The sequence below is a fragment of the Talpa occidentalis genome, unplaced genomic scaffold (assembly GCF_014898055.3).
Source record: "Talpa occidentalis isolate TD23 unplaced genomic scaffold, MPIMG_talOcc4v2.1 talOcc4.4, whole genome shotgun sequence".
Taxonomy (NCBI): domain Eukaryota; kingdom Metazoa; phylum Chordata; class Mammalia; order Eulipotyphla; family Talpidae; genus Talpa; species Talpa occidentalis.
In genome coordinates this window covers 99,557,624-99,568,672 of record NW_023604295.1, presented here as the reverse complement: position 1 = coordinate 99,568,672, position 11,049 = coordinate 99,557,624, and the positions used below count along the sequence as shown (strand labels likewise).

The 11,049-nt window shown below is 49.5% G+C and overlaps 1 protein-coding gene across 1 annotated transcript; it reads left to right on the top strand.

Annotated features, from left to right (window-relative positions):
• Window positions 1-8,761: 8,761 nt before the first annotated feature.
• SOX14 (SRY-box transcription factor 14) lies at window positions 8,762-10,779 on the top strand. Its single transcript, XM_037524673.2, has one exon. The coding sequence runs from the start codon at window positions 9,223-9,225 to the stop codon at window positions 9,943-9,945; it is 723 nt and encodes a 240-aa protein (XP_037380570.1). The 5' UTR covers window positions 8,762-9,222; the 3' UTR covers window positions 9,946-10,779.
• Window positions 10,780-11,049: the final 270 nt, after the last annotated feature.

Here is an 11,049-nt window from a genome sequence, read left to right as displayed (position 1 = left end):
CATAGGTTGCATCTTAACCCCTTGCACCACCAGAAAGGTCCCACCTAATGTCTTTAGGCCTCAGATTCCTCATCTTCAAAATGGGGATAATAACAGATTTCTCCATTTCTGCTTGTTGATTATTAAATAAAATAACTCAGGTAAAGAATTTTTACATGTACCTAGAACATGGAATGAGTAAAGAAGAATTCAGTAATTGTAGGCTGGTACCTGCTTCTCTCAAACAGCTTTCTGAGTATATGTCCTGCCTCGTGAATATGACTGAAATCCCTGTGAACAATGACCAAAAAGGACAGAGTCCCTCCCCCACCCTCCTCTTTCAACTCCTGTTGGGCCTCACCCTCTAAGCAGAGGAGGTTTTGCCAGGTTTTGGGGTCATGACTGAACTTTCCCTTTTGCCATTAATCCACAGAGAATCAGAGACTTCAGCTCCTCTAAAGCTCTAGGGTTGAGCTGTTCCATATGAAGCTATTCCCTTGTATATTTTCAGGGAGAGTTCTAACAAGAGTAGGGAAGCTTGGACTACTTCTCAGAGGATGGAACTGCCAAAGAGTAGCCTGAGGGCATTGGCCCCTGAAGGGTAGGAAGATTGTCAAGAGGTGAGACAGAGAGGAGCTCATAGAGGTGTGATAGAACCAAGATGAGAAGCTAAAATGAGGGCAGGCCATCCCAAAAACATGAAGGGTAAAATCTGGGAGGGGAAGACGGGGCACAAAACCTGGAGCTTCTTCTTGGGAGAGAAGTGAAGGGAAAGTTCCTGGTTAAAGTGAAGGGAGACTGGACAACAGGCAGAGAAGCAACAAATCCAGACTGGAGCCAAGGGATGTCAAAAGACTCATGGGAAAAACTGTCATCTCTTAGACCTGATGAAAATGCCAGGAGATATACTCCAACAAACATGGGAGTAGGTGAGAAAGGGGGAGAAATGAGAAACAGGAACTAGGAAGATCAATTCAGAAGGAAAGGAACTCCAGAGAGGATGTCTGTGGGGAAAACTGGAATAGTAACAAGGAAGATCTCTTGTGAAATTATTTGAGAGGTGAAGGAAAGCTGGGGATAATCAGTGGCCACTACAAAGCAAACCAAGTAAGTAGGAAGTAGGGCAATCAGAAGAAAGCAGAAAATGAAAACAGTCACAATACACTACAATGTTCAAGTGAATAGTTGGGTGGGGCCAATAATGTAAACACTGCTAACTTAACTTTTAAAACTAATAGAACTACAGTGTGATGCATGGTAGGGGCAGGGGTGAAGTCAGAGAATTAGCTCTTCACCTTTGGAGCCAGATACCCAGTAGATAATTGTCTGCTCATCTTAAAAATATGGAGCTGTGGAGAGATTGTGAAAGGATGGGGCAGAATTCTCTCTGGGGAGAGGTTCTTTTGGGATTGTGAAGAGCAGAAGTTTCTTGGGGCAGGAGATTTACTAGGCTTTAGTACAATCTGACTTTTTAAACCATATGAATATACTAATTAATAAAAAAGATCAAAATATGCTTTAGATGAGCATATTCTAAATCAATGCACTGACTTTTCATTAACTGATGACTAATGAAGTTTTCACTTAGAAATCTTTTCACATTTTATTTAACTGAAGGTATCAGTAAAGAGCTAAATAGCGGAATGAAGTGATATATTTCAGGGGTGCTGCTAGGGTCTCCCCGCCCAGTATTATCAGAAACGCTGCTGTCATAAATTCCCCATCACAGTCACGCAGACCTGGGTCTTCAGTTGTCCTTTTCTAAACTCCAGTTCCTCAAGGCCTTTATAGAACCTTAATAATTAGTGAGCCTCTTAGCTCACAGAAGCTGACAGAAATTAACAGGACACAGATTAACTATGAGAATGGTGAGGAGAAGGATGGCATTAAAGAAACTTGGAAAAGACATCCATCCAGCAGGCCCAAAAGCACACGTGTGCACTGGCAGAGGAAGAAGACGGGGAATTGAGGACGTAATGGCTGTGCACAGTTCTGCCAAAAAGCTAGCTGTGATGGTGTGGAGAAGAAATAGCATCAGTGTGATAACTGAGAGGGATGGTGTTTTGCTGCCTACAAAGGTGAACCCACTCTGTTATCCAGGCAGAGTCATTACAGGAATTCCCCCAGCACAGCCCCCCTTGCTATTCATACCTTAGTTTAGTCCCCTCCAACACTAATCAGATTGTGTCCCATTCAGACCATTTACACAGAGGGAATCAAGTTGCCATGTTTGAAGAGTCCAGGTGAGAAACCATGGCTCCCTCTCAGCCCCTGGAGTGAGCCTGGAAGCAATTCCTTCCCCTAGTCAAGCCTGCAGAGACTATGGCCCCAGCAACTTCTTGATTGAATCTCATCATAGTTCCTGAATCAGAATAACTTGGCTAGGCTGTTCCTGCATTCTTGACTCTTAGAAACTACATGAGATAAAACTTGGTGTTTAAAACCACCAAAAGCAATAGAGGTTCTGACAGGCAACCAAATGGCATTACTATCCCTATTTGCCAGTGAGAAAGTAGAGGTCGAAGGAACCACACAGTAATTAGAAACCCTATGGCTTAAGCTTCATTTTCATTGCTCTTTCTACTTAACCATCAACTCTCTCAACAAATAATTCAATGACTTTCTTATCAAATAAAATGTTAAGCGTTGTAGATCTTTAGAACATGTGAGAAAATGTTGCTTAAAAAAGCAGGCACGTGAAAAAGAACCTGCTTAATGTTGCACCCTTTGCAACTGCTGAGTGCCCTGATATTTTCTTCTATTTAGGGTGTGGGCAGAAGCACAGAAAGATGAGGTGTTATTCTGATCCTTGATTGGGGCTTGTTGCCAAAGTTTGGTCTTATCCTCTGCAGTGTATAATCTGTGATAAAATTGGCAAGAGAATGTAAGCTCCAACAACTTGGCCAATTGCATTACAGGCAAACACAGAGTCTGAGAGTATTGTTTATGATAAAAGCTGACCGAGGATTCTTACATTAGAAGAATGGGGGTGGGGAAACCCTAATGCATGTCAAACACCCTAACACAGTAAAAGGGAGGAGAGAGGCAAGTTGACATTCTTTTGGCTTTTATTATTAGAAACAACATACATCTTTCCTATAACCACTGTGTTATAAGAACCACTGGGATTTTTTTTTTCAATCCTAAGAAACTGCATTTGCTCATATACAAGTCTGATATTTCTCAAATTGAGATATTCAAAATGCCTGTATGTGGACTCAGCATCTCCTTGGTCAACTCAGAGGTCTGGGGCTCGCCACAGGAAAATAGAAGAATCCACTTAGTAGAAAGCAGGTAGAGTAGGTGCAGGAGGCTGCTAAAAATCTAAGGAATACTAGTGGATATGCTTTCAGAATCCTGAACAGCTGTGGTCACCCTTGATTTATTCTTTAACTTTTGAGGGGAAAGAAAAGAGGAATCCAAATCATCAGCAGTGGGGATGATCAAACAGTTGATCCGAGGGTCAATATAAAACTGTTTATTTATAGTTTCTGGCCCATAATTCGAGATAAGTCTTCTCCATAAGTGGAGTAATTGATTAGCAATACTTTGTGTGTAGTTGTTGGGATTATTGTTGAATAATTTTGATGTGTCTCATTCCAGTGATTTCCCAGTACACTTAGAATATGTCTTCGAGACCCACCAACTTCATCTAGCCTTCTCCATGTACTCTCCCAAGGGTCATGGCCAGGTTTCAGCCACACTGACTCTTTAAATCTGTCAACTTCCCTCAGTTAATCTCCAGGCAATGGTGTTTCCCGCCTCTCCTGTTCTCCTACACTATTTCCTCTTCCTCCATAATGCAGGCTCCTTCCTGTGTTCTGCTCCCTGAACACCCAACATAAATTGGACCACCCTCTTACTCTCAGCCTCTGTCTCATCACCTGATTCAGTTTTTGCCAGCTCTCATGTCAGAAATTCACTCCTTATTTAAGGATAAAATAAAATCATCTGAATGTATTTATTGAACAGTTTCTATGTGCCAACTATTGTTCTAAGGGTTCCCATCATAGTAACTCATTTAGTGCTAATAATATGCCCATTACAGAGGAAAAAACAAGGACACAAATAGACTAAGTACCTTTCCTGAAGTGATGCAACTTTTGGTATATGATAAAGCTAGGAATAACCCCCAGGAATTTGTGGGTTTTTTTTTATTTCCTGTTTGTCCCCTTCGCCTTTGGTTGTAAGCATAGTGGGAACTGGACCCTTGCAACTTGTATTCTCTGTTGTCTCTCAGCACCCATGACAGCACCTGGCATATAGTATATGCTCAATAAATAGTTGCTTAATTAATGATTAAGACATAATCTTAAGAGCAAGAAGATTGCAAAGCCCTACTTCTGTTCCACGTGTTCATTTTCTGAGAAATGTATGTAGGTTTTGCACAATCCCCTGTTAACTTTCACCAAGTCAGTGATTCACATGATCTCTACTTCAAACAGACCTCAGCTGCTCAAGTTAAAGCATTCTGAAGAATAAAAAAGTCTCATCACCTGAGCACTCAAGGTGTTGAGACCGACTTCTATCCAGTCAAGCATGCTCTGTCAGCTCCTAGTCACAAGTGTGTTCTGATTCAAATGCCAGAGGCATCTGAACAGGGAAGGGGTTTTGCTTGGTTTCTCATTGTTTCTTGATAAAAAGAAACCCCACCTCCAGTGTAGTCTTGATTGTGAAGGACAAAATGACTTTCACAAAAGACTCTCCAGTGGGTTGGACTGACTGGGTTCTAGAGGGAAGACCCTAGAGGGAAGACCCTAGAGCGATGACCAGGAAAAAAATGCCTTCACAGGACCAGAACGCTCCATTCTTTCAGGCACTGTTAGATGTGCATGAGGTCTCTGAATTTTAAAATAGATAAGGGGGAGAGTGGTGTGGTTTGTGAAGGGCACCAAATATTTTTGGTAATAAGTACACTTTAAAGTTTACGATTGAACAAAAGTGCATTGCTTCTGGGATCAATTTATCTCTTGTAGTGTTGATCCTGGGTCAAACATAAGACGAATTAGCTCTCCATAGACAAACACCTGACTGTACTTCAGGCTCACACTTTCGGGTAGCCAGGTAGAGCTGGGGCTGCGTGGAGATCCCCTGAAACCTGCACCTGGAACTTCCGTGCAGAACATCTCCGGAGTGTCAGAGGGGCCACCTTGCGCAGACTGGCACCCTGAGAGTATCAGCGCCTCAGCTCTGCTCTTCGGAACGCAGTCGACTCTCCTGGCCTTTCCCAAAAACCTCCAGGCGCTAGCCAAGTGTCAAGTTCCCCACTTACCCTCCATCCCCCAATCACGTCCTCCAAGCCAAGATCTGCGCATCTTCCTCTCCGAAATTGAAATTGGACGGCTCTAGGTCCCGGGGGCCTGGGAGAGACCCCTTCTGCCCTTTAGAGAGGAAGGACTGGTGACTGCAGGGCAGGGGTTGTCAGGGAGTTGGTGCGCATCCAAGGAATGGGGGGTCTGAGGGCTCCATGCCCACTGCGTCCGGGCGTCCTGTCTCCACAACAACAAAGGGATCTGATGGAACGTTTGCGCCTGGCAGAAGGAAAGTTTATTGAGCCTTTTCTTTGCGCTCAGAGATGTGCGGACACTGGGCACTCAGAATACAGTACACAGGCACCACCTTCGAGGAGCTCAAAACTGGTGGAATGCACGGGCTGGGACAGAGTTGCCCACGAGGCTGGGAAGAGGGCCCGAGATGGTGAGGGAGTAAAATTAAGAGCCGAAAGGGTCGTAACCCAGTCCGGAAATCAAAGGCTCCCTGGGGGGAGGTGAAGATTTGAAAGAAGCCTGAGGAATGCAAAGAAGGAAGAACTCCCTGCGAGGGCCCTGAACGGATGTGCAGGTGCGTCTTGGACCTTGCTGGCAGAATTTCTGTTGCTCAAGGTCCCAGACGTCAAGGTCCCCAGGCGTCTTGTCTTGAGTAACTACACAAGGTAAATTCTCTAGGCAAACTCGGAAAGCAGAAAGGTCACACAACCCAGGAGATCTGCAGCCCTGTGGAATGGGCTGGAGGGCAGGTAAAGCAGGCTGCAGGTATAGCTATTGACACCTTTAGGCGACCTCTAAGATCCGTCCCGGTAGTGACCAAAGCTGGTGGTTCACCCCAGGGGCCACCTCCCGTTTGTCAGTCTAGTGGTCTAAGAGGGGCAGAAATCGGCAGGGAGGGAGAGCACAGAGGCAAAGCGCAGCGCCAGGCAAGGTTGAAGCATGGGCAGGAGACAGCACGGGGCTAGGCCGGAGTCAACTGAACTATTACTCAGCGCCCAGCTCCAAGGAGACTTGAATAAACCCAAGGCCAGCCAGCACTGTGGTAGGGGTGCATGCGGCTGCGCGGTTCGCCTAGGGGATGCGGAGGACGCGAGGTTTTAACTTCGAGGCCCCCCGCTGAGTTCCTTCTCAGAGAGTTCAAACCTCAAAACCTAGACGCGCTGGAGATGCTGGCGCCCCCCTGGGTCCTGGCAACCTGACACTGGCAACCCGGGGCTGCGGAACTCCGGGGTCTTAGGTGGTATCCCGACCATAAATTGCCACCCTACCCTTGCTCGCCCTTTGTACCAAACCGAACTGAGGCTGAGCGCGAAAAGTTTAGAGAGCAGCGTGCAGACAGAAGGAAGAAAAAGAAGGAACTGCAGGGGAATTCACTCGCACCTGCCCCGAGTTGCCTCAGGGCAACCAGAGTTAACTCGGAATCTGAGAAGCAGAAAGTGTCTATCACGTCCTCCTTGCGCAGTTTCCAAGAGATTGGTTTGCATTAACCCAAATCTCTGTGTATGAGTTTGGTGTCTCCCAAGAGTACCAGGAGTGAGAGTTGGCGGGTCCCCCTGAACTCTGGACCTCTCTACAGATGTGAACTTTTCCCTCATTCCTTCCCAAAACATCGAGATGACCCGGTGGAACTCGAGTCACCTGGTCCCAGGGCCTCTGACCCCTGGCAGGCTGCAGACTTGCCTGGCCTGGATAAGGGTTGCCAGCCACTCCCAGATACCCTCCCAGCATGCACTGCCTGGTAGCCCAAGCAAAATGAAATTTCTTGCAAAAGAAACAAGGGCACACGGTAGAGGCGGGGCTGGGACAGGGAAGGAAAATATCGACCTGCTGGTGAGCCTCCCTGTGGTGGCGCCCTTGGCGGGAGGTGCACGCTTAAGCAAGCCAGGTCTCTCATCTTAGCCCGAGCGAATAGAGAGCAGACAAGAGGACGGGTCCTCCGGTGCTTGACAGATTTTCCCAGGCTCTGTGAGTTTCTTCTAGGAATCTGCGCTTAGCTGCAGACTCGCGCGGGAAGAACAAAAATGAGGGGTTTTCAAATTCTATTTACCGGGAGTCACCACTTCCCATTTGAGTAACTGATGGCAAATCACTTAGCCTTTCTCAACCTCAGTTTCCTAATTTGTGCAATGGGCTAGTGCCCACCTTTCTGAAGAGCGTGCTAAAGGCGAGAAATGCCTTCTTCTCCAGCTTCACATGCTGGCTGCACGTTAAAGAAAGACCCTCTCTGCCTGCCCACTCCTTTTCTGCCTACTTCCCCACCCCCAACCCCTCCGTGCCCGCAAAGCAGTGTGCATTTCTGGTCGGTCCTCCCGAGAGAGGCTAGTGCAAAAGCCAATAAGCCTGGAATACACGCAGGTCCTGCTGGGCCTGGGACAATGGTTTCCATTTAATAAATATTTCCCCCAAGGGCATTTCACATCGGGCAGGCAATTATTCAAAGGAAACAGGCGCGCAGTTTGGCTCTGCGGGTTATTTCGTCCTCTTTACCCGAAGAATGCTCATCGGACGCATGAAACGAATCTCGCGTTCTCGCTGGGTGGGAAAAAGCGCCCAGGGACAAGCCGACCCTGGGTGCCGACACGGTCTGAGACTCCACTGGAGAGCCGCTGTCCTAGGAGCAACCCGAAACCCCAAACCCAGGCTGGCGCCCGCTAGCCTCCGGGCTGCCCTTCAGGCTTGGACAGAAGTGGAGGGAAAGTTGGAGGTTCAAAAACACTAAATAATAACATAAATAGGCATCGTGATGGAAATTTGATCCCCCAGACCCCTTCAAGAAAGTGAAGAGCTGGTCCCCGAGCTCTTGAAGGCTCACCAACCAGGGTCTGAAATCGCTGCAATCCGAACGCGAGGCCTCTGGGCACTGCCCCGCCGCGCACTACCTAGCCACTCCGTGGCCCAGAGCGTCTCCAGGACCCTAATCCTGGGGCGGGAGTGGAGGTGGAGCTGCAAGGTCGCCCCTGGATATCGCCTCCAAAGGACCCAAAGGTATGGCAAGAAAAGTTTATTTCGCGTTTCAATCGGAGTTTGGTGTATCTTTTTCTCTTCCAAGGGTCTCTGACAAGGTGGGGAAAGTGCTGGCCTTGCAGTTCGTGGTGAGGCTGTCCTATTTGTCAACACGCGCCCTCGGCTCTCTCTCTCTGCCGACTCCTCCCTGGGTCTTTGTATTCCAAGTCCTAATTCTCCCTTGCACACCCGGGGAAGGAAACAGACAGGAAGAGTTTTATTTGTTGACAGTGCCAGAAACAATGAGGAAGCAGAGTCCCCCGTCCTGAGCTGGCCCTTCGCTCCTCTCCCTCTCGCCCTCTCCCCCTCACACCTCTCCCCGCCCCCAACGGCTGCGCTCCCTCTTTCCTCCGCGGGCGCGTCGGCAGGTGCGCCCCCCTCGCCTTCTCCGCAGCTGATTGGCGCCCAGGTTGGGGAGTCGCCGCCCCGCGCTTATGTCAGAGTGCGTGCCGTCCCGGCCCACCTCGCCTTTGAACTTCGCCGCTTTTGGCTTTCGTTCACCAGCCTCCCGCATTCTCAGCCAGGTGCCGCGCTCAGCTAGGCGGCTCCGGGAAAGCCACGGGAGGGGGTGAGGGAGCCACCGCGGTAGACGCGGGAGAGAAGAGAACCTGAGACGGTGAGGGCGGAGAGGGGGAGAAGGAGGAGCTTCCTGCCCTCGCCAGAAAATCACCTGGCCACTTAATCCCAGAGATTCCGGTGCTTGGGCCCCAACCTTGGGTGCCCCCCAGCGCTCCCATCCCCTGCCCTTCCTACCCCCACTCGCCCCCGGGGCCGGCCTGGGTGTCGGGACTGGCATGATCAGCTGAACTTTGTGGGGGTGAGAGCGTCTCCCTGGCTTCCCCTCGGCGGTGCAGAGGAGAGGGGAACGCAGAGCCCCGGCTCAGGACGGACAGACAGGCAGACAAACAATCGCGCCCAGGCTCGCCCGCAGAGTCCCTGCACTCCCGCCCCCACCCGCCTCGCCTCCGGGACCATGTCCAAACCTTCAGACCACATCAAGCGACCCATGAACGCCTTCATGGTGTGGTCCCGAGGCCAGCGGCGCAAGATGGCCCAGGAAAATCCCAAGATGCACAACTCAGAAATCAGCAAACGCCTAGGCGCCGAGTGGAAGCTTCTGTCCGAAGCAGAGAAGCGGCCGTACATTGACGAGGCCAAGAGGCTCCGCGCTCAGCACATGAAGGAGCACCCCGACTACAAGTACCGGCCGCGGCGCAAGCCCAAGAACCTGCTCAAGAAGGACAGGTATGTCTTCCCCCTGCCCTACCTGGGCGACACGGACCCGCTCAAGGCGGCCGGCCTGCCCGTGGGGGCCTCCGACGGCCTTCTGAGCGCGCCCGAGAAAGCCCGGGCCTTCTTGCCGCCCGCGTCAGCGCCCTACTCCCTGCTGGACCCCGCGCAGTTTAGCTCCAGTGCCATCCAGAAGATGGGTGAAGTGCCCCACACCTTGGCCACCAGCGCGCTGCCCTACGCTTCCACCCTGGGCTACCAGAACGGCGCCTTCGGCAGCCTCAGCTGCCCCAGCCAGCACACGCACACCCACCCGTCCCCCACCAATCCCGGCTACGTGGTGCCCTGTAACTGTACCGCCTGGTCTGCCTCCACCCTGCAACCCCCGGTCGCTTACATCCTCTTCCCGGGCATGACCAAGACTGGCATAGACCCTTATTCGTCAGCTCACGCCACCGCCATGTAACCCCCTGCCAAGCCCGCCAGACCTGGAGGGCGGCCTGGAAGCGGGGTCTGCACCCTATCCTCTGCGCCTTGTCCCAGCCTGCAGACGCCTGGGGGGGTCAGACCAGCAGACACTTCCTACCAGACCCCAGACTCTGCCTCTCTCTTTCAGGAGTATGGTAGGGGCGTCCTCCCGGACCCAAGGAGCAGACAGGTGCCAGAAACTTGCAAACATTTTGTCAGTTATATGGCTGCCCCTACCCCTACTATCCCCAAACAAATCTTTGACTGTATCCCCTTTGGACAAAAAAGTAGGCAGTTTTGCTTTTATTTATGTCCCCTTCTCTCTCCTCTGATGGGCTTTGAACTCCAGAACTCTCAGATCCTGGTATTATATCTAGAATATGCATATATATATTTTTTTCTTTTGCACCCTAAAGAAAAGAGTTAGCTGTGTCTCTGTGTTTTGCCATAAGACACAACTAGGTGCCATTTGCTCTTCTTGTGTGGGGGGGAAAGGCTTAAAAGTTTAAAACTACAGAAAGGGAAACATTTCTATTTAAAACCATGAAACCATACTACGATGGTGTTTGCTTCTTTAAAGGTAAAACAAAAGGACCCACATGGTTATTTACTTTGTATAAAGCAGTGCTCCTAGACACCTAAGTTTACTTTTAGACAGAATGTCGGGTTATGAAGTCAGGAAGTAGAAAGTGAACAAAAAATTAAAGAATATAACACCCTAAATGATCACAAATGTTTTGATGATGTCTTGGAAATGTACCTAGAAGGATTTCACCTCCTCACTCTGTTCATTTGTTGAACAAAGATGTTTTGAATAAAGACAATCTGTCATCGCAAAAAGTAACCTTTGGTGTGCATAAAATTTGACATTTTGAGGCCAGGTCCTCAGGCCTGGGAGTCAGGTCGCTATGAGGCTGGAGATGCATGCAGGGAATCTGGCAGTGGTGGCAGGTCACTGGCCCACCTGAGCCAAATCTGTTGGCTTTTAGGAAGGGTGCAGAAAGCCCCCAATTCTGGGATTTATCCAGATTGTGCCCTCTGGAACCATTTTTTTTTTTTTTTTTTTTTTTTTTTTGCCTTTAGAGGCTGGACAAAGATATCT

What these genes read in the sequence shown, in the direction of transcription:
- SOX14 (XM_037524673.2), top strand. Translation starts at nt 9,223, where the DNA reads ATGTCCAAACCTTCAGACCACATCAAGCGACCCATGAACGCCTTCATG.